The 27,204-nt window shown below is 39.7% G+C and overlaps 3 protein-coding genes and 1 long non-coding RNA gene across 5 annotated transcripts in view; 2 read left to right on the top strand and 2 right to left on the bottom strand.

Annotated features, from left to right (window-relative positions):
- Positions 1-5,142, top strand: part of LOC115689797 (LEAF RUST 10 DISEASE-RESISTANCE LOCUS RECEPTOR-LIKE PROTEIN KINASE-like 1.2) — a 96,310-nt gene extending 91,168 nt beyond the window's left edge. Inside the window, exons 1-4 of one of the 2 annotated variants that reach the window (XM_056309192.1) lie at positions 2,012-2,852; positions 3,378-3,410; positions 3,833-4,078; positions 4,155-5,142. In XM_056309192.1, coding sequence (XP_056165167.1) covers positions 2,069-2,852; positions 3,378-3,410; positions 3,833-4,078; positions 4,155-5,116 — 2,025 coding nt within the window. In that variant the 5' untranslated portion in view covers positions 2,012-2,068 and the 3' untranslated portion in view covers positions 5,117-5,142. Of the gene's footprint in view, positions 1-2,011; positions 2,853-3,377; positions 3,411-3,832; positions 4,079-4,154 lie in introns of those variants that run through there. The other variant, XM_056309193.1, reaches the window with a different exon arrangement.
- A 443-nt stretch (positions 5,143-5,585) lies between these two features.
- LOC115689799 (nicotinamide adenine dinucleotide transporter 1, chloroplastic-like) lies at positions 5,586-13,903 on the bottom strand. Its single transcript, XM_030615954.2, has 9 exons — positions 13,691-13,903; positions 13,526-13,609; positions 8,562-8,668; positions 7,658-7,706; positions 7,382-7,494; positions 6,770-6,864; positions 6,578-6,666; positions 6,384-6,478; positions 5,586-6,245 (listed from the first exon to the last, which is right to left on the bottom strand). Exons 1-9 carry the CDS (start codon positions 13,767-13,769, stop codon positions 5,949-5,951), a joined length of 1,008 nt encoding a protein of 335 aa, XP_030471814.1. The 5' UTR covers positions 13,770-13,903; the 3' UTR covers positions 5,586-5,948.
- Positions 13,904-14,097: 194 nt separating this feature from the next.
- Positions 14,098-14,720, top strand: LOC130137744 (uncharacterized). The gene is made up of 2 exons (XR_008816116.1): positions 14,098-14,223; positions 14,309-14,720. It is a non-coding gene; the product is annotated as an uncharacterized LOC130137744 (long non-coding RNA).
- A 980-nt stretch (positions 14,721-15,700) lies between these two features.
- Positions 15,701-21,862, bottom strand: LOC115689798 (nicotinamide adenine dinucleotide transporter 1, chloroplastic-like). Its single transcript, XM_030615950.2, has 9 exons — positions 21,395-21,862; positions 21,080-21,163; positions 18,481-18,587; positions 17,614-17,662; positions 17,361-17,473; positions 16,780-16,874; positions 16,597-16,685; positions 16,409-16,503; positions 15,701-16,204 (listed from the first exon to the last, which is right to left on the bottom strand). The coding sequence occupies exons 1-9, from the start codon at positions 21,474-21,476 to the stop codon at positions 15,851-15,853; spliced, it is 1,068 nt and encodes a 355-aa protein (XP_030471810.1). The 5' UTR covers positions 21,477-21,862; the 3' UTR covers positions 15,701-15,850.
- Positions 21,863-27,204: the final 5,342 nt, after the last annotated feature.

A 27,204-nucleotide genomic window follows, 5' to 3' on the forward strand; every position in this document is an offset into this window, starting at 1 on the left:
CATGAGCAAATTCAACACATAGATAACAATTATAGGGAAGTCTTCAGAGACCATCTTTCTCTATGGTTGGTTGTGACTTATACTGAACTTCTGCGATACAATCATTCAAGCTTATGACCATGGTGACTTGACATATGACAAGATGTATATCAGGTCTCTCAGCTGAAGTGAACATGGAGGCGAAAAAGGGAAAGAGGGGGACCGCCATTACCGTCGTCGTTCGATTCAAAGTTCTCTCCACTCAAAATAATCCACCCACACTCTTTTTCCTTTCCGCAGGGACCCGGAGATGGGTTACCTGGGATCGCAAGTCCAAGTTTGTCTATGGTTCAATTCAATGTTGTATACAGGAAAATCATTCCGATGAAGACGTTCCTCAATAATATTATCATGACTCTCAAACTCATGCGTGATCACAATGCCAAACCAAATACAATAAGTGGTAATCAAAATAAAGACAATAATGAATATAGGGTCCAATAGTAGGTAGAACTTAATGTTCTTTCCATGACCCCCTTAATTGAAATAGACTCAAAAGTAATTTTTGGAGCGAAAAGCTAAAGAGTGGCAGTAAGGGTGACTTATCTGTCAACTCCTTTCGATTGGCTAGAATCCGTTACTTGAAGGGAACTATATTGCTCTCTCCAGGTACTTTATAATCTCAATTTTAACTTGGTCATATGACTTAGGTGTTTTCACAAGAATTGAGTACCTAGAAAGGTGAATACTCATCGCTAATAATTTCAACGCAATCATTAGCTCAAAATCCCACTACCCGCAACCTTCCCTTGTAAATATCACCACTCTCAATCCTCAATGAGACATCTTCAAAAAATTTCCGTATCATCTTCTAGCGATTGTCGTACTGTGAGCCATTCGGATAGACCGGCATAGATGTGAAGCCCAGGGAGGACGCATATACAATTGGTTCTCCATTGGTAGGGCAGGCATGGATAGGAGGACAGGTCTAGCTAGAAATAAACAATCGAGTACGAGTCCTATCCAAAATGCAACAAAACTTTTGGCTATCTCTTAACTGCCCTTAGATTCTTGGCAAAAATTGAACCCCCAAACATCCATGAAAGGGGCACACATATAAGACCTTGGCCTAAATGGACATAGATTCAATGGCTACTGCTAGTAGTCTTTATCACAGGCAAAACGGGATTCTCTATACATTTGGCGAGACTCTAGTCTTGTTATTACTCCACTGCTAGTGGCATTGCCTGACAATATCAGCAGACGTCGAGTAACAGCATTTCGCACCCAACAAGCTCTGTGTGAGGGCATCGGTTTGAAAACTTCAATTGACATAATCACTGGCTCAAACAATGCCTTCTTAGTTCTTACCACTGACACTGCCGTTACTGTTCAGAGAGTAGTTCTTACATCTTCTCAAGAGACTTACCAAATGGATATAAGAGCCGCTTATAGGCCAATCAGCCTCTGATCTAACTGAGCAATTCCTATTGCAACTCATGAACTTGTTTTATAATCATTTCCTTTATTTCCCCTGCCCTTTATAATTATTTGTTTCACTTCAACTAATGTTTCTTTGTGGAATCTCCCCCTTTTTTATGGATTCAATTATAGTTAGACCCCAAGTTTTGTTCTTTTGTTCCTTGTCTTGCTTATCTGCTTTAATATGCGAGGGTCACCTGTAATTGCTTGGAAAGAAATGGAATCGTCAAAAAGTCTTTCAATAACTGGTCAATGGGGCCAAGATTGGTGGAAAATCGACTGATTGGAATTTTTTCGTCAGCCTATCATCAGCAAGAAGGAAGTGATGGATGGCATTACAATTACATGTGACAGACCCAAAACTTAATAATCTTCATTTAGGTGTCCCTACCTCTTTTTTCAAAGTCTCTTCAAGTCTTCCATGCCCTCTTTTCCAAGTCAACTAACGTGTTTATGCAGATGAAGAGCAGAGGAAGCAATGTGCAGGTATTTCCAATCAGAAGGCCTTCCCTTCAAGTTCAAAGCTGCTACATTGTAAAGCATCAATGTAAAACGGAAAATCTTCCCCTCTCATTCGAAGCCTGGAAACCGCGCGTAAAGTCTCAGGATGGTCATGGGTCTATACTGTGCTCATGCGCGAGTGCTACTTCACATTGGGTTGCACATCTTGTTCACTGCCATGTTAGGTGAGACCATTAACTCATCACAGTATCAACTTTGCGAACCCCTGAAATGTGGCGGGGGCAGAAGCCCAGAAATAAGGTATCCCTTTTACATTCCTGGAAAAGAAAGAGGCTTATGTGGTTACCCTGGATTTGAGATCATCTGTCAAGGAACAAAAACTATGTACGGTCACTACTCGGTTGAAAGAATTTCCTATGAAGAACAATCTATTCAATTGGTGAATGAGTACGTTATGGATGCTCCCTGCTTCACTCCTCGTCCCTCCACTTTCTATCCCGTAAACCCGATTTTAGGTCACAGTTACTCCTTTCATCCAAGACTCTGGTTCTTCTATAATTGCACAGGCTCTTTTTCTTTTCATTACCCCACAATCCCAGTAAATTGTACGTCTAACCCCATATATAACTCCTTTGTTGCATTAATACATCCAAATGACCCCTACTATCAAGAAGGTGGAGCCTGCCAGTCGTCTGTGGAGGTACCAGTAGAACTGAAGGAAGGGTTGTCGAACCAAACAATAGGTGATGTGGACTACAAGGAGTTGTTGAAGGAAGGGTTCATCTTAAAATGGGATTTATTACCCGAAAAGAGTTGTCATACTTGTCGACAAAGTAAAGGCCGATGTGGACTGTCAGACGAGCAACATTTCTGCTGTTATTGCCCTGATGGAACTCACCACCACAAGGACTGTAATAGCAGCAACAGCGGTAAGGTTTTTAGGACTACGAATTGACACTTCTTGCATCATGTCCTAAATAATTCTCTTTCCTGAATAGAATTGGTTATTAGGGCAATATAAACACTATGACTATTAGGAGGAAGATGACCAAGGAGCTTCCCATGTCCTATAGAGAACCTCCCAAAATTGGGATTGGTCAGGGATCTAAGAAGCCTGGATAGTATGCCCAACGTCATAAAAAGGAGATTCTTTGAATAACCACATCCTTATTTTGCAGAGTATCCAAGACTTGTTTACTCTAATCCAATGGCCACACATTCCAGTATGACCTTTGCAGACCCTAAGGCTCTATATTACAATAGATTGCTTAATAATGAGGCAAATGGTTTCTCCCTTCAATGATGTCCACATAGGCTTCAGATGACAATACTGGCTTTTCTAAATAGCATACTCTATATTTCTCCAAATGTGCAAACCTATTTTATGAACTCTATGGGCACTAACTCCAAATCCTTTCCCTTATTGACCAATCTGCCTTTCATCTTTGATGCAGGAAAAAGACGCTTGTGGTTGAAGATAGGACACGGTAAATTTTCTCGAGTAGCTTGTCTAACTGCATGCCCTTCATCAGACCCGAACAAAGCAAATTACCATAAGTATAATCTGCTCGCCACTTGACATGATAGACCAACAAAAACAGTCTTAGCTTATTGCATCTGTTTTGACAACAGCGTTAGATTATCTGATGCATGAGCAAGAAAGTGCAAAACAATATCCAATATGTGGCTTCCCAAGAAAGTGCAAAACAACTACCGAGCTATGCTTTTAGCAAATAAAATTCCAAAGTCCTGGGAACTGCAAACCAGTTAAAACAAAAGCCTATTAAGCTTCTTCTAAGCATCATTTTCCATGTACTCTCTTGTTCCCGGAGTATTTTTAGAAGCTTATTACGTTACCTGCCTAGCTGCCTACGGAGCCAGTTTTACTATCTGCTTGTATGTCTGTCAGGTATTGGAATTGGAAGCTTGATCATTGGCCTTTTGTCCTATGTGATCTACTTGAAAAGGAAAAATGCTTCTCATAAGCTCCATTTGAGAAACAACACTTCATGTCCTTACTCGAATTCGGACATGGGAGAGAGAAGTGTCTATTTTGAGGTCCCCATTTTCACCAGTTCTGAGCTCGAAGAAGCCACAAATAACTTCTCTGCTTCCAATGAACTTGGGGATGGCGGTTTTGGAACTGTTTACTATGGTAATTAATGTTCATTTTGCCTCTTGTTAAGGGATGAAGAATTATATTGAAAGAATTTTCTTCAATTTGGTAACAGGAAAACTCCGAGACGGACGGGAAGTAGCAGTCAAGCGCCTAAACCAGCACAGCCACCTGAGGGTGAAGCAGTTCATGAACGAAGTAGAGATTCTCACCCGCTTACGCCACAAAAACCTCGTCTTGCTTTACGGTTGCACATCCCGTCACAGCCATGAACTTCTACTCGTCTATGAGTATGTCTCCAATGGCACTGTGGCTGATCATATCCACAGCAGAAAAGCAAAACTCTCTATGTTGCCTTGGCATGCCCGTATGAGCATCGCCATAGAGACCGCCACCGCATTGGCTCACCTCCATGCTTCTGACATTATCCACCGCGATGTAACAACTAATAACATCCTTCTCGACAGTAATTTTAGTGTCAAAGTTGCAGATTTCGGGCTTTCCAGGCTATTCCCTAATGATGTCAGTCACATCTCAACATCTCCTCAAGGAACTCCAGGTTATGTGGACCCTGAGTATTATCAATGCTATCAACTTACTGAGAAAAGCGATGTTTATAGCTTTGGAGTTGTTCTGATTGAGCTTATATCGTCCAAGACAGCCGTGGATGTAAGCAGAGCAAGGCATGAGATTAATCTAGCCAATCTGGCTGTCAACAAGATTCAGAAATGCGCATTCAGTGAACTGATCGACCCGACTCTAGGATTTGAGTTAGATGACGAAATTTATAGGATGACAACTTCAGTGGCTGAGCTGACATTCCGGTGCTTGCAACAGGACAAGGAGATGAGGCCATCAATGGACGAGGTTTTGAAGGAACTGAAGGTAATTGCAAGTGGCGAGAAAGCTGCAGACGAATTTGTGGATGTTGACGGTGATGAAAACGTCCTAGCATCTCCCCCGGATTATGACGATGTCCAGCTATTGAAGAATATGCAGCTGACACGTTCTCCTGTTTCTGTGACTCAAAGATGGGATAGCATCAGCAGTCGTTCTGCTCCCAGCGTTCAAGTTTAATTTGAATTTTTAATGAGCTGCCAGTAGATATATTGCATGTAAGCGAGTGGTTATGTATAATGCATCTGACGTGCCAGGGTTTATGGCTGAGTTAAAATCCAAAGGAATGTACATAACTATGAAGCACTTTTGTGGATCTCGTTTGGAAATGATATGGTATGACATATATTTGCTTCTGTACTCCTTAGAATCAAGAACTCAACATACTTCCTCTTTAATACAATAGAACAGTGAGGAGAGGAGAGACGTCTGACATAATTACCTATTGAGCATTATCTTCAAAATTGTACACTTGGCTGCAGATATGTCAATATCGGTTGTTGTCAACAAGAGACAAAAACATGGACGCAATGTCAACATCTCGATAATGCATTGTAATTTTTTGGTTCTCCGGCTGAAATAAAGTGCTATGTAAAAATCAGCCAATATGGCTTTGCTCATGCTGTTGCACCACCCATTCACCAATTCATGAATGCACAAAAATATTAAGAGCAGAGCTGCTCTATGGTAAATTAGTAGTGCTTACAGTTGGACATTGCGGTCATATACAAAAACCATATAACAAGTACAAATATCAAAAGACAGCCCCAACTCAACAATGGGAGATAAAAAGGAGCTCGCTGAAAAAACCAAGAAGACCGTTCGCTTATTCAACTCCGCATTTAAATTAAAGTACTACAATCCTTTCTAAACAACACAATTATCAAATCAGAAAATGGCATACATCAAAAAATCTAATCAACTTCTGCTGCTATCTGCTCTTTCTTTCCCAATAGAACTATGTGGGTTGGCTTACATGAGTGGGTCTGTGATTGCTGGGTCACTCCACTATTTACTCCCTCTTCAGTTCCTTGGGTTTCTGGTTGGTGATGGGATTGGAAATGGGGATTGATAGTGAATGTTTTTTGTGTGGAGGTATTATTTGTTGCAAAAATCTATGTACCATCTCATAACTGGTAAATGTAACAACAGCGTACGGAGTAGTCCTCAGTAAATTTGTAGCACAGCCTCGATAAAATCCAGAGATACCCTCCTTCTGAAATACTTTCTTGACACAATCAATAACTCCCACATACAGAACCTCAGAATCCCTACAATGTCCCTGCTCTTGCAACCGGGAACGTACCACCTGAATAGACAAAGTTCTAATCAGTTCCTTGTGCACACAAACACAAGCAAATAGGTGAAAGTTACCCAAGATGCTTTCGCTGAATATGGGGAATTAATGAAATGATATAACTCTCCAGTCCAGAAAAGAAAAAAATACCTCATGTGGATAAGTCATGATGGAGGCTGGGAGCTTAGATATTGCGGAGGCAATCGCTACACTTCCGGGGCTAAGTTGATCGACAGTAATATTATCTACAAACAAATTACAGACAAAAAGCAATAACCGTGTCGAAATCACAAACATACAAAAAAAAAAAATCATGCACCCACGTAGAACAAGCATATATATACCTTTTCTCGCTATGTAATGTTTGATCATCTCATATGCTGGAAACTGAATTGCAACGTGACTTAGTCCTACCAATGATGGGAGAATGCCACTGTCCAAAGGAAGTAGGGGGGAAAAGTACAAATAATAAATGATGTATTCTTCATAGAATGTCTGGACTTTGGGAATCACTCCGAGCAGTAGCAAAAACTAACCTATACAAACCACGGAGACCTTCCTCACGTGCGATCCTGCCTAAAGCAGAATGTACGCTTACGTATGGAACCACTTCTGGTCTCATGCCCTGTGTCTACAATAAGAAAGGCAACTAAGTGTCACAAGTGAAGTCTAAAAAAATAATCCTTCACTCTGCACAATCCTTGCATTTTTACTTTTCTAGCAGTAATCTTCTGCTAAAATTAAACGGAAAAAAGAATTCTCTTCTGTGAAGCTAGAAACTTTCAATGCAAGGACTACATAGGATATATGCCCATTGCAAATAGACTGCAGGACTTTTTTTTTGGTCGAATACTGCAGGACTTTAGATGGAGAAGACAAATATGAAATTACTATTCCTAGCAATATCTAAACTTTCTCATCGAAATTTTTTGCAATGTTTACCATATAACCAAGACAGCTGAAAAAATCATTTGCAGAAATTATATCGTGACTTCTGGGGCTTGTTTCTGAAGTTACCCAAGCCAAGCGACCAGGTCAAATCTGAGATATCAAAAATAACTGAAGCTTGGTGCGGTATAATTATTTTGTAGTCTGAAACTCTCATCATGAGGAGCTCACTAAGGTAGAATGCCCACTGATCAACTTACTTGGAGTCTGGTTACTACAACCCATAAAGGATTTGTAGTGATTGCTGTGGCAGCTCCAGCACCCACAGCAGCTATCATGTTGGCACCGGTGCTTACTTGATTGCCATTATCAACTGCATCCAAAGACATTAAGCGCTTTATAAGATCAAATGGCAAAGTATACATGAATGGACTTCATTTCCAACACATAATCCTCAAATGCTGATAAAATGTATCCAAAGAAAAGCTTCCGTCTAGGAGATCTGTTGTTGAGTAAATGATACTGTGAAAACCAACCATGTGAATGGACTAGGCCCCTAAGTCTTTCGTAAACCGTGAAGTAGACCTGCATATAAATGAGCATTCTGTCATTTGAAAGAGTATATAAAGCAAACACATGACATCTCGCATGCATCGCATAATGTGAGACAAAATCACTTCACTTGTAAAAATCAGCAACTTGCAAAGGTCCAGCAGATTAACTAAGATGATAGAATGAACATTCCAGATTGACAAATAAGGCGTAAAATTGACCGCAGAAAAATTTCTTACATGGCAATTCCGTTGTCCTGAACTCTAAAGAAACTTGTTTTCCTAAACACTGTCTTCCTAGAGTATAAATAAATTGTGTGTATAACATGCAGATATAAGATATGCAGAATTCAAACAGGGTTCCCTATCTCCCAAGCACTGTAGATATTTCTCCCAGCCACCAATTCTTTTATGCAATAAGAGGAACATATAGTTTGCTCACTACAAATGTGGTGTTGTTTAGAGACCATGTCCCAGCTTATTTCCACTATGAATTGATTGTGAAGCATTAACTGCAAGAACTTTGTGGCTGAGCACCCTTTTCCTTTGGTGCTTACCAGATGCTGACTTAAGTAAAAGGTGATGATAGTAAGCATAATGTCAGTTGTCAGCAGCGGTATAACAGCCAACAAGAGGTGGTCACTGACCAGCACTGCCACTCAATCTCCACCAATAGATGATGATACTTGATATACGTGGCTGCCTAATCAGTATTTGATAGATGAAAATTCTAAATAATAATCAGATGATAACCAGGTTGGGAGCTGTCGGCGAGAAAATCAGCATAACAATGTTCTTATCGACAATGGCAACAGTTGCAATCTAATTTTCTTTCACAGACTAAAACTAACAATTCCAGTCAATAGAAGAAAAAAGTAGTAATACTCACAGCCCAGTTCGGAAGAAGAGCCAGAATTGTTGGTGAGAGACCACGGTACAGTCCCTTCAGGCCTTCCTTCTTTACTATGTTCTGTAGGCTTGTGATTACAATGCTTCCTGCGTGTAAATTGGAGAATGATGGAACAGCAATATACAATATTATACAGAACTACTAAAAACTTGAAGAGATAGGTAAATCAAAAACTGTTTCAGGCGCACTAATTGCTTTTTTAAGTAATTATAAGAAATAGTTCCAGAAATAGAGGGAAAAAGGATGTTTAAGAGATTTGCGGCATTCTCAAGGTCCACATGTTGCAAGAATACACAAGATAAACAGTTGAAGATCGATGGTGGAAGGATATGTGCTTATTAAGTTGACAGAAAAGACAACCTTGGAAAATTTCAGATGCCAATCAATCAATTAGTTGCATAATACTAGTCGACTATACTCTAGTATCACTATGACATTCTCTTTCCTTTTCCATTTACCTGTTTGTGCTTTCTGCGCTGTTACCATCTTCAACCACTGTAAATCTACTATTTTAATTTAATTCCACCTATAAGTATATTACGTTGTTTTTTGCCTGTAAGGGAAATTGAAAAAAATTTACTTTTTACACATCGCACCTGTCTGGTGTAGAACCAGACGAATTCGCACCTCACAAGGATGGCAAGATCTACAAATGAAACAGACATTCAGTGTTGGATGAAAGTAGAGATGAAAATAAATGCCACCTCCTATCTCTTGTCACATCATTCAAGATCACTAAATCTTCCTGAATGTGTGATACTAATCCTAGAGCACTTCCATCAAAGAATTCAAGTAGCTGATTCCACCCAGTGAAAAAAGCCCTGGTCGTTACCATTTCTATGCATCAGTCAAACTCACGGCCATTCTAATTTTACTTCTCAAGGCAATTATCAGTTATAAACTATTTCAATCGGGCAACGGCGGACTTTGAATCAACCAGTTGTTGAGAGATTGCATTAAGAAGATGAGAAAAAAACTCCCATCAACTTATGATTTATTCAAATAAATCCTAAAGATCAAATCTTGAAGGAACCTTTGTATATTTTAGAATGTACATCAATAGTCAAGCAAAAGTTCGCATGCCAGACTGGATAAAAGGGAAAATTGGTAGCTAGGGGAAGAAAGGGTTGGCTGGGTGCGTGGCAAAGTACTTTCACTGGTCATGAGAATTGGCAATTTCACATGAAATTCCTTCTTCAACTATTACTACACCAATAGGATAGAAGTAGAGCTAAGAAAACCTCCATGCCATTAAAACAGGTAAATCAAGGAGTATACTTGTTCACTGAATCAATGGTTCGAAATCCATTATATAAATATTTCCTTTGCAAATATCGCACTCTTGATCCTAGGTGAAAGATCTGACTAAAAATTCTAAACTTTCCTCAGACTCTGGTGCCCTCAATGAAAGATCTTAACAAGTTTCTAAAGAATAGTTACGTATAGGCCTACTCATTGTTGGTTGGGTTGGCAATAGGAGAAGTCCACAAATGGCCTTTGAAACAGGATCACAATTAAGATTTCAACCCAATATTTAACCAAGAAAGCACCCAGAAGAAAATCGTCAGCCTTAGCCTTGATTCTATTAAAGACAGGAGTCGTGCCTCATCATTTCAAAGCACGAAACCAGAATGCAGCAAACAGAGGGATGCCCCATCATCTCAAACTTCGCGTGAGACGGACATGGGGCAAAGTGAATATTTAGAGGAAAAGGGAGAGCTTTGGCACTATTTGACTGCTACTTGGCTCTACTTGAACTCTTCAGGCACATTCCCCTTGCACTTTTTTGTTTCATAGGTGACGCCCCTATTGCCCTTCACCATGAATTACCCACTGTTGTTACTAAACTACACCAGAGAAAGTTTGAGACTGTATTGAACGAGTGCGCACGTAGACTTGAGAGAGCCAAGCGACCGTTCATTAAAAATAGTTCAAATTCCTAACAATGGCTGAGAATCTTTATTGGGGAGACTCTGGCTGAAGCAATACTTTCCTTTCAACTAACACTGATGTAACTAAGCACGGAATAAACAGAATTTCCCTGAGAGATTTATGTAATGGAAATAAGCACCGACTGCAGGCAAAACAACCCTCTGACCATGCATTCATTAAACTAGATAGAATTCTAACAGCCCAAATGGACCCTCTTCCTGTTAATTTGCTAGAGCCTGCAGTGGTCAGGACCTATTATTATCTGGGAAATCGACTCTTGGCTTCTGGCTTCTGCATACTAAAGTAGCCCTACATCTAAAACTTCTTACGAATTCCATAGTGTATATTAATCTTGTCATTGAGTCTGTTTTAGGTCATGCAGTCAAATTTAGACGTCCGTAGCATAATATAATAAATGATTTGCATAACTAGTGGATATGTTATAAAGCAAATTGAAAGGTCCAATTTCTTTAAAAGCACCAACTTTTGGATCGCACTTCAACTTCGATCCATTTTGATTCCATATTCAAATTTGGTTTCTATTAATTTTGTGTCTAACTTTGCTGATAAAGTGTGACGTGTCAATTTCACGTGTATATCTCTCCCTCCTCGTGTCATTAATGGAATTTTAGCTTATTAGAATAATTAAATATTAAACTATACCTTCGTCTAAAAGCTTAAGCTTTTAGAACAGTTGGCAGTTATCTCACATGGAATCGGAATTGGAGCTCATGAGTTCAAAGTTTTCCAGGCCTTATTTGTCTCTTCAATTAAATATGTTCACACTTAATACTAATCGTGAGGAGCGTTAGGATAATTAAATATTAAACCACGCCTTAATCTAAAAACTTAAGCTTTTAAAATAATTGGCAGTCAGATCTGAATCTCATGACCTCAATCGCGGCAGGTAATCTTTGTTAATGGAGGTCGACCATAAGGCAGAGAGTGAACTTCAAAAATGGCTTCTTGAAATTTGAAAAACTGAAAAGAAAAAAAATAGGGGTCTCGGCCGAGCTCGCCGGAGATGATTCAGACGACTGTGAAGCCCTCACAGAGGGGCCATCGGATGTCAGGCCAAGCTTTCAGTGAACGAACGGTGGACGAAACTTCAATCTATGGTTGAGGCTCGCGACCTCACGTTTGAGAAATTTTGGGTGCGTGCTGAAAGTAATCAAAGTTTATAAATTTGTTGGATGAAGGCTGATCGGAGATGATGGAGGTGGTCGGACTGTGCATCATTCACAGCTGAGTTGTGGGCTATATATGGTGGGACCGTGGGATTCTGGAGACTTGTTTTATACAGGTAATACCACGAAAAAATCCAAATCAATACACAGGTGATAAATTTAATCCAAACTAATTTGCTCATCACCAAAAATCTCAAAATCGGTATATCTGTGATAAATTTGCCTTAAAATAATTTTTTTACCATCGAAAACCCTAAACTAATTTACCTGTAACAAATTTACTCTCCGTTAGTTTTCATGAAATTGTTTTAATATTACAAAAACTACAAATAGGTATACCTGTGACAAACGAAAGGTAAAACACTCCAAACTGGTACACCCGTCAACTGTCACGTATCATCCAACTCAGCAATTTGACGATAAAATTTAACGGAAACTAACGGAGGGTAAATTTTGTAACAAATGTATCAATTTGGAGTGTTTGGTGATCAAAAAATTAGTTTAAAATAAATTTATCAAATGTGTATCGGTTTTTTGATTTTTCATGATATTAATCTTTTTGGATACGGATTCTCCGGTTACTTCGGCTCGGCACTCTCACCCGCCAAAGGACCTTCTCATTACTGCAAAGGGGCCATTGGAAGGGCTCAGCTTTTGTGCGCAGCGCATCAAATGGGCAAGCGAAGGTGAGGAGAGAGAGGAACAAAAGCGCAAACTGGGGGGACTCATGGATGCATTAAATACTTGATTTTCATGGTGAAAAAGGGCTTGCACGAGTGCAAATAGCTCTAGCACCAGTTTGATGATGAACTTAGCCTCCACAGAAGATCCGAGATTAAGGCGCATGATCTCACATTAGAGGTCTTGCGACTCGGACATGAGGTTGCGCCACTCACACCTGACGGAGATTCGAGCTCCATCACCTCCACTGTTGAGGCTGGAAGGAAGGAAAACGAAAGAAAAGAAAATACGGATTTAAAAAATAAGATTTTTCTAAAAGAGTATCTTATTGAGCTGAACCTCCACATCATCAATGACACGTGGAGGAAGAGAGATGTGCACATGGAATTAACATGTCGGACTGTTAACGGTACTATTAGATTGAAAGTCGGCGGAGTTTAAGATTTGGGTATGGAGTGAAAGTATCTGGCTACGAAGTAAACGATGATCTAAATTTTGTGTTTCTTAAAAGAATTTGACACAAATTGAAAGAAATTGCTCCTAGAGATACAAAACTCACAAAACCATAAGAGAGTTTGAAATTTGGACGGCAGTTTCCAAATTCTATGCTAAGGGTGCATTTGGTTCGATTTTGTGGAATGTTTTTGGGAAAACACAAAGGCTTTTGGGTTAAATGGGTTTTTCAAAATGCAAGTAATGTTTAGTAAATTGTAATTTAAAGTGGATTGAGAAAAACAACTTTGGTTTAAATGATGTTGGGCAAAATCTCACTTTGGAAAGCATTTTACCTTAAAGAGAAAAAAAAAAAACTAAACTCAAAGCTCTCCAAAAAATTTGCCAAATGCCTAGCATTTGCCCAGAAGACTTTGAGGTGCCAAAACCCATTACAAATGCTCAACCAAACGCACGCTAAAGCCGCACTTCCTCCCCAAATAGCCGGAGGAAGAGCATCGCCTCTGAAATATACAACTACATTTCACAAAGAGGAGACAGTCTCCCCTTTGTCCAGTAGCCTGTTCTCTGCCTTCTACAGCTAGACCTCACTAGCCCAACCAAACCCACCTCGATCTTGATCAACAAAGCGAGAAAAAAAGGTTCATTCTCATCAAAGAGGTAGCTACATCTTCCGGGGAAAGATCGTACCTTCGTGACCGGAGGGAGCGCCATGGACCTGCAGTCTCGTCTTGATGACATCCAAGGGGCAAACAAAGGTGGCCGCAATGGCACCTGCAAGCCATGTCAACAACCACTCACAAACCAGCTACCGACAGAATGAAGCTTAAGAATTTTCGAAGTTGATAAGCGCACCTGCAGCTGCACCAGCACCGGCACTGCAGAAGATATCTCGAGTGCCACCGCCAGCAGCGTCGTGTGAAGCTCCGGTCATCCTCAAGCTCCCGCCTTCAGAAGAACCCTGATGATTTCAAGGAACTTGGAGCGAAATTGCAACGCAGATCTGCCTGTAAACTTGGCTTTACGAATGCGATTAAGCCACATATATAATGAACATAGAGAGAGAGAGAGGGAAAATTGGGTGAAAGGAAAAGTCCTCCTGTCAACTAACAAACCTTTTTTAATACGAAGGACTTGTCCTTTCCTCACGCGTGAAACCCTTCGGAAGAGTCTTCTCCGAATTTTCCCTCACTCTGTCTCTCTGTGCGCGTCGAGTAATCAAATCCATACAGCCAAGTTTATCGGTAATCTGCGATGCAATTTCGCTTCAACTTCCTTGAAATCGTCGGGGTTCTTCTGAGGATGACCAAAGATTCACACGGCACCGATGGCGGCAGCACCCAGAGATTTCTTCCGCCATGCTGGTGACGGTGCCAGTGCAGCTGCAGGTTCTCTTGTCAGTTTAAAATGGCTATTTCTGCGTGCTTGTTGATTGCCGCATTGGATGGTAACTAGTGGTTCTGGTTTTCGTAGCTGGGTTGTGAGTGGTTGTTAATATGACTTGCCGGTGCTATTGCGTCCATCTTTGTTTTCCCTGGGATGTTATCAAGACGAGACTACAGGTTGCGCTCCCACTGTCACTAAAGTATGATCTTTCTTGGAATATGTAGTTGCTGCTTGATGAGAATGAACTTTTTCCTCGCTTTGTTGATGAAGATTGAGATGGGTTTGGTTGAGGACAAGCCATTGTACAAGGGCAGATGCTCTTTTTCTTTGTGAATTGTAGTTGTAAAGTTCACACTCAACCTCAACCTCCTGGCAAGGAAGGCATTGCTTTACCATTAAGCAATTTCCTCCTGCTTTCGGGAGAAGGAGTACGGCTGTAGTATGGAAATTGGAAGCTGCCTTTCAAATTTTGAACTATCGATGGTTTTAAATTTTGTTTATGTAGGTGCAATTTCTTTTGATTTGCTGTATAGTGTATCCACTGGATATGCAGATTTGTTTACTAAATTCCCGTAAGGACATCTAGATTTGACTGCATGACCTAAAACAGACAGAATGACAAGATTAACATACATTATGGAAATTTGCAAGTAGTTCAGATGAAGGACAACTTCAGGGTGTAGAAGCTGTTTGAGATATGGCTGACATCCTTAGGAATAGCCTGGAAAGCCAAAATCTGCGACTTTGACACCAAAATGCATGTCGAGAAGGATGTTAATAGTAGTCACATCGCGGTGGATAATGCCAGACGCACGGAGTCATGCAAATGCGTTGGTGGTCTCTGGCGATGCTCATACGGGCATGCTGGGGAACATAGTGAGGTTTGCTTTTATGCTGTGGATATGATCAACCACAGTGCCATTGGAGACATACTCAGACGAGTAGAAGTTCTAGGTTGTGATAGGGATGTGCAACCTCAAAGCAAGACGGGGCTTTTGGGGCGTAAGCGGGTGAGGATCACTACTTTGTTCATGAACTCCTTCACCCTCCGGTACAAGTTCATGGCTGTGACGGGATGTGCGATCGCCAGGTTTTATTGCTGGGTTAAAATCCAAAGGGATGTACATAACCATGAAGGACTTTTGTCAATCTCGTTTGCACATGATATAAAATGACAACTCAATATCGCTTGAGGTCAACAAGACAGGAAAACATGAACGCAAAGTCAACATATCCATGATGCATTGTGAAGTTGGGGTTCTCCAGCTGAAATAAGAGCTGTGTAAAAATCAGCCAATACGTTCCTTGCTCATGTTGTTGCCCCGAGCATGCACCAATCAATTAAGGCACAAAAATATTAAGAGCGGAGCTGCTCTACAGTAAATCAATAGTGCTTACAATTGGACATCTCAGTCACATTAAAAAATAACAAGTACAAAAATCAAACGACAGCCCCAACCCAACAACGGGTGTGATAAATAAAACAACAAAAAGATTATTCTTTTATTCACCTCCGCATTTCAATTAAGCACTACAATTTTGTAAAACATAAAAAAAATTATCAAAATCAGAAAATGGAATACATCAGAAAATCTAATGAACTTATGCTGTTAGCTGCTCTTTCTTTCCCTACGGAACTATGTGGGTTGGCTTACGTGAGTGGGCCTGCGATTGTTTTGAGACACCACTATTCACTCCCTCTTTAGTTCCTTGGGTTTCTGGTTGGGGATGGGATTGCGAATGGGGATGGGACCGCGAATGTTTTTCATCTGGAGGTAGTACTTGTATTAAAAATCTATGTATCATCTCGTAACTGGTAAATGTAATGACGGCAGATGGAGTAGTCCTCAGTAAATTTGTAGCACAGCCTCGATAGAACCCAGGAATACCCTCCTTCCGAAACACTTTCTTGACACAATCAATAACTCCCATATACCGAACCTTAGCTCCATGTCCCTGCTCTTGCAACCGGGAACGTACCACCTGAATAGACAATGTTCTAATCAGTTCCTTGTGCACACAAAACACAAGCAAATAGGTGAAAGTTCCACCTGAATAGACAATGTTCTAATCAGTTCCTTGTGCACACAAAACACAAGCAAATAGGTGAAAGTTACACACGATGCTTTCGCTGAATATAGCGAATTATGATATGATATAACTCTCCAGTCCAGAAAAGAAAAATACCTCGTGTGGATAAGTCATGATGGAGGCAAGGAGCTTAGATATTGAGGAGGCAATTGCTACACTTCCGGGACTAAGTTGATCGACAGTTGTATTATCTGGAAACAAATTACAGACAAAAGGCTATAACTGTGTCAAAATCACAAAAATACAACAAAATTTTCATGCACCCACTTAGAACAAGCATATACCTTTTTTTGCTATGTAACATTTGATCTTCTCATATGCTGGAAACTGAATTGCGACATGGCTTATTCCTACCAATGATGGGAGAATGCCACTGTTCCAAAGGAAGAAGTAGGAGGGAAAACACCAATAAATGAAATATTCCTCATAGAATGTCTAGACAATTCCAAACAGTAGCAAAAACTGACCTATACAAACCACGGAGACCTTCCTCACGTGCAATCCTCCTTAAAGCAGAAGGTACACTTGCATATGGAACCACATCTGGCCTCATACCCTGTGTCTACAATAAGAAACGCAACTTAATGTCGTAAGTGAAGTCTAAAAGGATAGTCCTTTAATCAGCACAATTACATTTTTACTTTTCTAGCACTGACCTGCTGCTAAATTAAAAACAGAAAACAGGATTTCTCTTATGAAGCTAGAAACTTTAAACGCAAGGATCACAGACGATATATGCCCATTCCAAGTAAACTGTGGGACTTTAGATGGAGAAGACAAACATGAAATTACTATTCCCAGTAACATCTAAACTTTCTGATTGAACGTTTTTGCAATTTTTACCGAACATAAGCAAAACAGCTGAAATCATTTGCAGAAAGCATATCACGACTTCTGGGGCTAGTTTCTGAAGTTATCTAAGCCAGCAACCAGGTCAAATCGAAGATATCAAGAATAGCTGAAGCTCAGAATGGTGCAATTATTTGTAGCCCGAAACTCTCATCATAGAGGAAACTCACAAAGGCAGAATAACCACTGACCAACTTACTTGGAGTCTGGTTTTTACAACCCATAAAGGATTTGTAGTGAGTGCTGTGGCAACTCCAGCCCCCGCAGCAGCTATAATGTTGGCACCCGTGCTTACTTGATTGCCATTATCATCTGCATCCAAAGTCAATGCTTTAAAAGATCAAAGGACAAAGCATACATCAATGAACTTCATTTACAACAAATGCTGACAAATGTATCCAATGAAAAGCTTAGATCTAGGAGATCTGTTGTTAGCAAATATGAAAACCAACCATGTGAATGGACTAGCCCCTTAAGTTTCTCGTAAACTGTGAAGTAGACCTACATATAAATGAGCATTCTGTCATTTAAAAGAGCATATAAAGCAAACACATGATATCTCGCATGCATCATGTGATGTGAGACCAAATCATTTAACTTGTAAAAATCAGCCTTACAAAGGACCAGCATTATCTAAGATGATAGAAGGAACATCCCAAATTGACTAATGAGATGTAAAATTGACCGCATCAGAATTTTCTTACATGGCAATTCCGTTTTCCTAAACTGTAAACAAGCTTGTTTTCCTAACCACTGTCTTCGTAGAGTATAAATAAATTGCGTGTATAACATGCACATATAAGACATGTGGTATCCAAAAAGGGTTCCTTATCTACCAGCTTACAAATTAGCACCATAGATATTTTTCCCAGCCACCAATACTTTAAATTCATTTGAGGAACACACAGTTTCCTCATCCCACATATGCTGTTGTTTAGAGACCATGTCCCAGCTTACTTCCGCTATGAATTGATTATACTGCAAGAACTTTGTGGCAGAGCACCCTTTTCCTTTGGTGCTTACCAGATGTCTATTCAAGTAAAAGGTGATAATAGTAAGAACAGTGTCAGTTAACATTAGTGGTATAACAGCTAATAACAGGTGGTCACTGACCGCCAGCACTGCCACCTAATCTTGACCAACAGATGATGAGAGACATGGCTGCCTAATCAGATGATAACCAGTTTGGGAGCTATTGTTTATAAAAATAAGCACAACAAATATTTCCTATTGAAAATAGCAACAGATGCAATCTAATTTCTTTCGCAGACTAGAACTAACAAGTCTAGTCAACAGAAGAAAAAAGTACTAATACTCACAGCCCAGTTCGGAAGAAGAGCCAGAATTGTTGGTGAGAGACCACGGTACAGTCCCTTCACGCCTTCCTGCTTTATTATGTTCTGTAGGCTTGTGATTATAATGCTTCCTGCATGTAAATGGGATACAGATGGAACAGCAACATACAATAATAGATAGAACTACTAAAAAATTGAAGAGATAGGTAAACCCAAAAACTGTTTCAGGAGCACTGATTGCTTTCCTGAGTAATCATAAGTAATAGTTCCAGAAGGAGAGCAAAAAAAGATGTACAAGATTTAATCATAAGAGTTTTGAGGCGTTCTCAAGGTCAACATGTTGCAAAAATACACAGATAAACAGTTGAAGTTCAATGGTGGAAGGATATGTGCTTATTAAGTTGGCGGAAGAGACAATCCTGGAAAATTTCAGATGCAATTCATTCAATTAGTTGCATAATACTAGGTCAACCACACTATAGTATTTGTATTACAATCTCTTTCCTTTTCCATTCACCCGCTTGTGCTTTCCAAGCAGTTACGATCTTCGACCACTGTAATATACTATTTTCACTTGATTCCACCTATAAGTGATAGGTATTGTTCTTTTGCGTATCAGGGAAACTTGAGAAGTGTTACTTTTTACATGTCACACGAGTCAGGTGTAAAACCCGACGAATTCACACTTCACAAGGTTGGCAAGATCTACATAAGAGACAGATATTAGACTTTGGATGGACGTAGAGATGAAATGAAATGCCACCTCTTATTTCTTCCCACATCATTCAAAATCACTAAAACTTCCCCTCTGTGTGATACTAATCCTAGAGCAACTCCATCAAAGAATTCAAGTAGCTGATTCCACCCAGTGGAAAAAGGCCTGGTTGTTTCTATTTTTACACATCAGCCAAAGTCATGGCCACTCTAATTCACTATTTGAAGACAATAATCAGTTATAATATATTTCACTCTGGCAACGGCAGACTTTGAATCAACCAGTTGTCGAGAAAACCTTTCCACCATTAAACAGGGTAAATTAAGGAGGATACTTATACACCGAATCAATAGTTCGAGATCCAATTAGATGTAGATCTCCCTTGCAAATATTGCACTCTTGATCCTAGGTGAAAGAGCTTAACAAAAATTCTAAAGTCTCCTCAGACTCTGTTGTCCTCAATGTAAGATCTTCACAATTTTTCTAAAGAATAGTTACATATAGGCCTACTCTTTGTTGGTTGAATTGGCAATAGGAGAAGTCCACAAATGGCCATTAAAACAGGATCACAATTAAGACTCTACCCCAATATTCAACAAAGCGCCTAGAAGAAAATCGTCAGCCTTGGGCTTGCTTCTGTCAAAGACAGGATTGTACCTCATCATTTCAAAGCACGGACACAAAATCAGAATATAGCAAACAGAGGTCAAGGGCTGACCCTAGGTTCTTGACAAAGGCAACCTAGGCAACTTCACGTGGGGAAATTAAGCAAGGTGAATATATATAGGCAAAGGGACTCTTACAAACGGACTTAGAAAGAGCTTTGGTACTATTTGAATGCTAGTTGGCTCTGCTTGAACTCTTTAGGCACATACACCTTGCACATTTTCATTTGATAGTTGACAACCCCATTGCCCTTAACCATGTAATCATCCATTGGTGTTACTCAACTACACCAGAAAAATTATGAGACCGTACTGAATTGTATAGACTTGAGAGAGCCAAGTGAGTTGTTTGCTAAAAATTATTCAAATTCCTAATATAGGCTAAGAATCTTCATTAGGGAGACTCTAGCTGAAGCACTGCGCTCCTCTCTATTAACACTGATGTAATTAAGCACGGAATGAACGGAATTTCCCTAAGAGATTTATGTAATGAATTTAAGTACTGAATGCAGGAAAAACAACCATCTGACCATGCATTTATTACCTAACTCTTTTAACTTCTGATATATTTATAAAAGACTCTTGCAAAATTTTCGTCGGTGTTCTTCTTACTGCTTTTTTGTCAACCCAGGTAGTATCCTGACAGATCAAATATCCTGACAGACAAAATGGACCCTGACCCTATTAACTTGCTAGAGCCAGCAGTAGTCAAGACCTATTATTATCAGGAAAATCCACTCATGGCTTCTACACACTGAAGTCCATCATCTAAAACTTCTTGCAAATTCCCATAATTTATGTTAACCTTGTCATTCTGTCTGTTTTAGGTCACGTGGTAAAAGTTAGGTGTCCATACTGGAATTAGTAAATGAATTTGTACATTGCGAGTTTAGTAAATTGAAAGACATTGCACCTAGAGAAACAAAACTCACAAAACTATAGTTTAAAATTTGGACGGCAGCTTCCAAATTCCATACTACAGCCACACTCCCTCCCCCATTAGCAGGAGGAAATAGCTTAATGGTAGAGCATAGCCTTCCTTGCCAAGAGGTTGAGGTTCAAGAGTGAACCATACTACATTTACAAAGAAAAGAAGCATCTTCCCTTGTACAATAGCTCGTCTTTTAACTTCTACAGCTAAGCATCACTAGCTCACACAAACCCACCTCAACCTTCATCACCAAAACGCAAAAAAGTTCATTCTCATCAAGAGGCAACTACAAATTTCCAAGAAAGATCATACCTTTGTGACCAGTAGGGACGCCATGGACCTGCAGTCTCGTCTTGATAACATCCAAGGGACAAACAAAGGTGGCCGCAATAGAACCTGCAAGTCAAATCAACAACCAATTCACAAACCAGCCACAAAACCAGAACCACCAGCTACCACACAACGCATCAATCCACAAGCACGCAAAAAAAATCAAGCCATTCCACTAAAATCCCCCAAATCTCCCCCCCAGCACCGATAGCACTGAACGAAGATCCCCAGTGGCATCGCAAGCCCGTCACTGCCGAAACAACGGAACTTGAGAACTTCGGAGCCCGACGCGCTTACCCGCAGCTGCACCGGCACCGGCATGGCAGAGGAAATCTCGAGTTGTACCGCCACCGCCGGCGACATGCGAAGCGCCGGTCATATCCTCAGAGCCCCCGCCTTCAGAAGAATCCCGACGAATTCAAGAACCGGAAGCCAAATTGCATCGCAGATCTGCCCACGAGCTTGGCTATACCGGTCCGATTCCTCCACATATATAACAACAAGCGCGCGCGCGCGGAGAGACGAGGAGAAAGAGAGGGGAAATTTGGGGGAAAGGACTTGTTTGAAGGGTTGGACACGTTCGATTCGGTCTCTATGGCAGAAGACGACGGCAAGACGCCGTTTTGTTGAACGGGGGGAGAGAGAGAGAGGAAGAACGAGGGAATTCCGATTGACGAGGGAAGGACAGGAACGCGTCGCGTTTCGGCAACTACGAAGAAGAAGAAGAAGAAGAAGAAGAGGAAGAAGGAGTCGAAGAAATCGATGTGTAAGAGGATCTGTGCGGGTCGGGTTGTGCTTCTTGCTTTTTTGGGGGAAATCAAAAGGGACGGAAAGAATGGGTGATGCGACTCTCTGTATTTATTGAGAAGTTGCAGTCCATAAGAATGTAAAGCGAGGTTTTACAAGAGAGCTTCTTCTTGAGTTTGGGAGCTTGTGTTTTGGAGTTTGAGTCCGAGTTCATCTCGTGTTTGGACCATCAGAAAGACCAGTCAAATATTGCTCCCAATTTTCTTCTACGTTGGGTGGCACAGAAATCAAAGCCTATGCTGCCCCAATCTTTTCTCTCCTTTGAATAAAGGACTATCTAGTAAGATAATCGATGAAATAGAGAAGGGCAGCTACTTTCTAGGCCACACGTTTGTTAAAATCATATTAAATTAACTTCTAGGCTGGGCCCTATCCTTTGAATTCAGAATAAAGAAGGTGCTAGTACACTGGAAAGTCTTAAGATTTTTTGAAAATATAAATAAATCCTTAAACTTGTCACGAAAACGCAATCGAGCCATAAAATTTTTAAAAAGTGCAATCAAATCCTAAAATTTATCGAATTAATTCAATCAAGTCCTTTCGTTGATAATACTATTTTCGAAAGCTTTAGGACGTGAATGCATTTATCTCATTTTAGAATGCTTGTGAGGAAGTTTTGCATCAATTTACTCCTTGGAAGTTTTGAAGGGGACTCACTCTGATATGTTGTGGTTATTCGTGTCGATTCACCTTCGCAATATTGTCATCGACCCGATTTTCAATGTTGTTTGTCGTTTAATCTTATGTTGCCGCGATCATTGATTGTCGACCATCTTCTTTTTTTAAATGGTCGTGGGGGTCCATCTCTCTGTCTCTCTCGGTTCCTTGGAGGACCGAGTAAGTTGGCCCATTAAAATTTGAGAACCCTCCAATTCGGTTAAGTATCTCGTGTCATGAGTAAATTATCTAAAACAATAATTAAGATGTTCATCTCTTATAAGTATCTAGATATTTTGCGGTCTAATAGAAGAAAATATGATGATGGTGTCAATATAATTTATTTTTTTTGAGTTTTCGATGCCTTTAGTTTAAGGGATATGAATCTAGTGATAAAGTTGTCGTTGGTTATGTTAATTAGAATGGGATTATTTGGATAATTATTGTGGAAGTAAGAAGGAGTAGACATTAAGTTTCTTTAAGTAGATAAACCCTTTGGTTGATGTGTTCATGTAGATTTCAGTGGGATGCTAATATTGGAGATTAACTTAGATTTAAATTTGATGTTGGATATTTTGTGGATGGAAGGAGAAAAACAACAAAGGGCATTCGGATTCGGATGTCTCTGATTCGAGGAGATTCATCTGAGATGTGAATTTGTTGTTGTTACTGCAATCGTTCGTGGATGAAAAGGAAACATAATGATGTGATTGAGGAATTTTAACTTCACATTAGAGCTGATCGGTTGGATCGAAGTATTGGCTCCCATTGTTTTTATGGATGATATTTTTGAGTTTCAATCGAAAGGAATTATCGGATGACTAGTCGAGCCACGGTTGTGGGGTTAGAGTTTGCGGATAAATTATTTTAAAAGTTCTAAATTTATTGTACGAATGTCAATTCATTCCCCTAAACTTTTCAATCTTGTCAATTTAATCATAAATATTTTGATGATTTATCAATACGATTATTTATTCCGACTAATTGTAGCTAAAAATCGCTGACGTTAACGCCAGGCATCCTACGTGGCAATAGTCGTTCTATGTGGCACAGCCGGCACTAATTGAACAGTTTCTTTAATTTTTTTTATTTTTTTGTTTTGATTTTATATTCTTTTTCTTTTTCTTTTTTTTTCTTTTTTTTTCCTTCTTCCTCTGCCGATTGCCATGACCAGCAACTGCCCACGAGCGAGGGCTAGCAAGGTCAACCCCTTGACCCTTGCGGACCTGGCCCTCGCATGTGGCCGGGTGCTAGCCATGGTGACCTATGGAGGAAGAAGGAAAAAAAAGAAAATAATTCAAATAATTCAAAAAAATTAAAAAGATTTTAAAAAATTAGCTACATCAGTGCCGGCCTGCCATGTAGGACAGTGAGCATACACGTTAGTGATTTCCAATCAAAATTGGTTAGAAGAACTACATTTGTAAATTGTCAAAAAATTTAGAATTAAATTATCTAAATTGAAAGGTTTAGGACTAAATTGGCATCCGCATAATAGATTCATGACTTTTTTGATAATTTTCCATTGCTCAGCTCCAACTTATTAGTACTATTATTCCAAGCATCACCAAATATTGGTGCCATGTCTTCATTCTTCCAAAGAAAATGATTGAGAATATTGAGCAAAAGATTGTAGCTTAACTCTGGAAAGGTGATATTTCTAATGGGGGTAAGCATCGGAATCAGACCGAATCGGCCGGTTTGGGGTGATTCCTGATTCCTAAAATTTAGAATCAGTGATAGTCAATCCAGTTCCCGACTTCAAGTGTGGACTGAACCACCCAGACCTCTTGGACCATACCTTTTTACAATTTTTATTGTTACAAAACATTTCTTACAAAATGAACAACCATTAGAGAAGCTAGAATAACATGTGAATGTCAAAGGCTAAGATTATTTTGTTTGTCAAGCCATAACGACATCCAGTACACCATTTTAACTAAAAGTTGCTATTTTTTATTAACTTGTTAATGATACTTGATCATATTTTATCATAGTTTTAGCGTCTTTCCATTGAAATTTTCATTGATTAAAGATCTCAAATACTAAAAAATGAGAGTTTAGATCCACCTTTTGATCTCAATGACATTATAACTTTTGTTCGTGAAAATGATCATCATGCTTAGCTTATTATGCAAGCTTGTTCTCTTGGAGACATACTATGAACACATGCATAGACTTGCACGCGTGCTTTATCATTCCAAGAGCTTCACAACTCATTGATGCAATGAAAAGCTCTTAATCTTCCATCTCTAATGCTAAGCTATCAATTAGTTCTATTAACATCATTCGTGTAGTAGTTTTGACATCGCAACAATTGTAATCTTGCAAGGAATTGGAAAAAAAGAAAGATATTTCTGCCAGTTCCTGGACCCATTAGTCGATTCGATTCCAAGACCAGATGGGCCGATTGCTAATTCCACAAACTAGGAACCAATCCTTTTGGTCCAGTTTCATGGTGGGAACCGACCCACTCTAGAGTCAATCACTACCAAAGGTGCCAAGGTAAGCCTAAATATTATATGATTGCCAAAGAAAGAGAAAGGATTAGGCCCTAAAAAGATTAGAACGGTGAAATAAAGCTTGTACTTTGCGGTGCTTATGGCTAATATTTGCTCCAGCAAGGTTTAAGCTACCTATGTATAAGGGTAAATTGTCCAATCCAATCGCTAATTTCCTACAAAAATTGGTCAAACTATATTGAGATCTCGCACAAAGGTTTATGACTAAATTAGCAAAATTTGAAAGTTTGAGACTGAAATTGGAATTCGTATAATAGATTTATGATTGATTGAGTAATTTTCCAACACAATAGTGTTGTCTAATGCTTTGGGAGATACCCACGATCGAATTCGCTTTCATGGAGTGAGGTCCGTGGTGCCATATGATATGATTAATCGGCATTCGATATAGCACTAGTATGCACCATTGCGTTAAAAACGCAACAAGAATATATGCAATGAAAATACATTATGAACTCAAGAAATGAAAGTGCGTTAGATTTATATAACGTAATCAAGTCCCCGTATTCATGATATTTATGATTTGCAGAAATAAAATGTTCTTCCAAATTTTACTTGGGTTTCTAATCGACCCATAATAGATTAATGGTGATTCCTAGTTGAATTAATTGATCTTTAATTGATTAAATTAAAATTCCAAAGTTGCGATTGGTGTGGGCTTGAGAGAGTCCTTGTTAAGTCTTTGACTAGTAAACCATTAGCTTTCTTTTTGGTGGCTCACCCCTGAGAAGGTTGCAATACAACCTTTGGTGTTTAATGCAATTTTTAATTAGTGTATGCTACAGTCAATTAATTGTTTCATACAAATCTCTGTATCCTATAAGGTCGCCATTTGAGTGTGGCAGAAGAAAGGTAGCCTTTGTCTGTTCCTTTGGAGCTTGATCGAAGAGATTTTAATTATTATGTCATCGCAATCCAAGTCAAACACTGTGAAGTCGCTTCGCCGGTTTAAAAGAAAAGGGCACGTTCCAAAAGACGGTACAACCGATGCGTACGTGGCCAAATTGAACTCGAAGTCTATGCGTAACAAACGATAATTTTGAGAACCTCTTTGTAGTCGAGACAAAAATGATGTCTTCGCATTCGATTAGCCTAACCCAATCCCTCCTTAATATGAGAGATTTCTAGGCATTAGCGGAATATCGCGTCGCTCGCCACCAACCAATCGCATCAAATCAGGTACTACCAATTTATTATTTTGACTCGAAGAAAAGTACCTTCAGCATTATTTTTGTATCGAGGAATTAGTTAGGTGGGTAAGTGATGTGATAGCATAAGAGCCTACAAATACTCTCTCTTTCAATCTATCGTTGTCAATTCGTTGGAATAGTTTCAATAGAACATCACAAGACATCAAAATCATGAATTGGTCTATAAAGAATAAAACAAGCATTAGCAATTCATCACTATTGTATCATATCCCAAACAAAAGATGTCGCGTTCTCTTCTGTCTGAAAAGGATTTGCGTTGCCAATTCATTACGAAAGAGCTTCCCTCTTAGCATATGTGATGACTAAGGCCCCGTTTGGTTCAACATTTGAAATGAGCATTGGGGCTCTAAAGATCCTTGGCCAAATGCAAATGGCGTTTGGCAATTTTTTTGGAACACTTTGGGGAAATGCAATTGTATTTCCAAAGGACTTTAAAGGCTTTTAGCCCAAGGCAGGTCTGGAGGTACTTTGGCAAGTTGCATTTTCGGAATGCAAGTTTACTGTTCATCTTCCCTAAGCAGCAGGTCCGGCGGCCGATAACCGCCGCCGGGGTCGCCGAACCTCAGGCGTCACCTGGGTTGCACGACCCAGGCGACGCTTGAGGTCCCACGACCTCAGGCCGCCTCGCTTGAGATCAGGCGAGGTTGGTCGGCAGCGGTGGCCGGTGGCTAAGCTCCACCTCAAACTTTTTAAAAAAAAAAAAATAATTAGCAAAAGTCGTTTACAAAATATAGTTTTTACCAAACGGTATTTAGGCTAAAGTTGCTTTCAAATATGATTTTAAAGTACATTTACCAAATACTATTTACATTTCGGAAAACACCTTTAGCCCAAAGTCCTTTGCATTTTGCTAAAGGCATTCGCCCAAAGTCGAACCAAACAGGCCCTAAAGCCATTACAAGGATGAAAA

Source organism: Syzygium oleosum, unplaced genomic scaffold (genome assembly GCF_021117445.2).
Source record: "Syzygium oleosum isolate NSW1041296 unplaced genomic scaffold, Sole_v2.1 Sole_v2.03, whole genome shotgun sequence".
Taxonomy (NCBI): Eukaryota; Viridiplantae; Streptophyta; class Magnoliopsida; order Myrtales; family Myrtaceae; genus Syzygium; species Syzygium oleosum.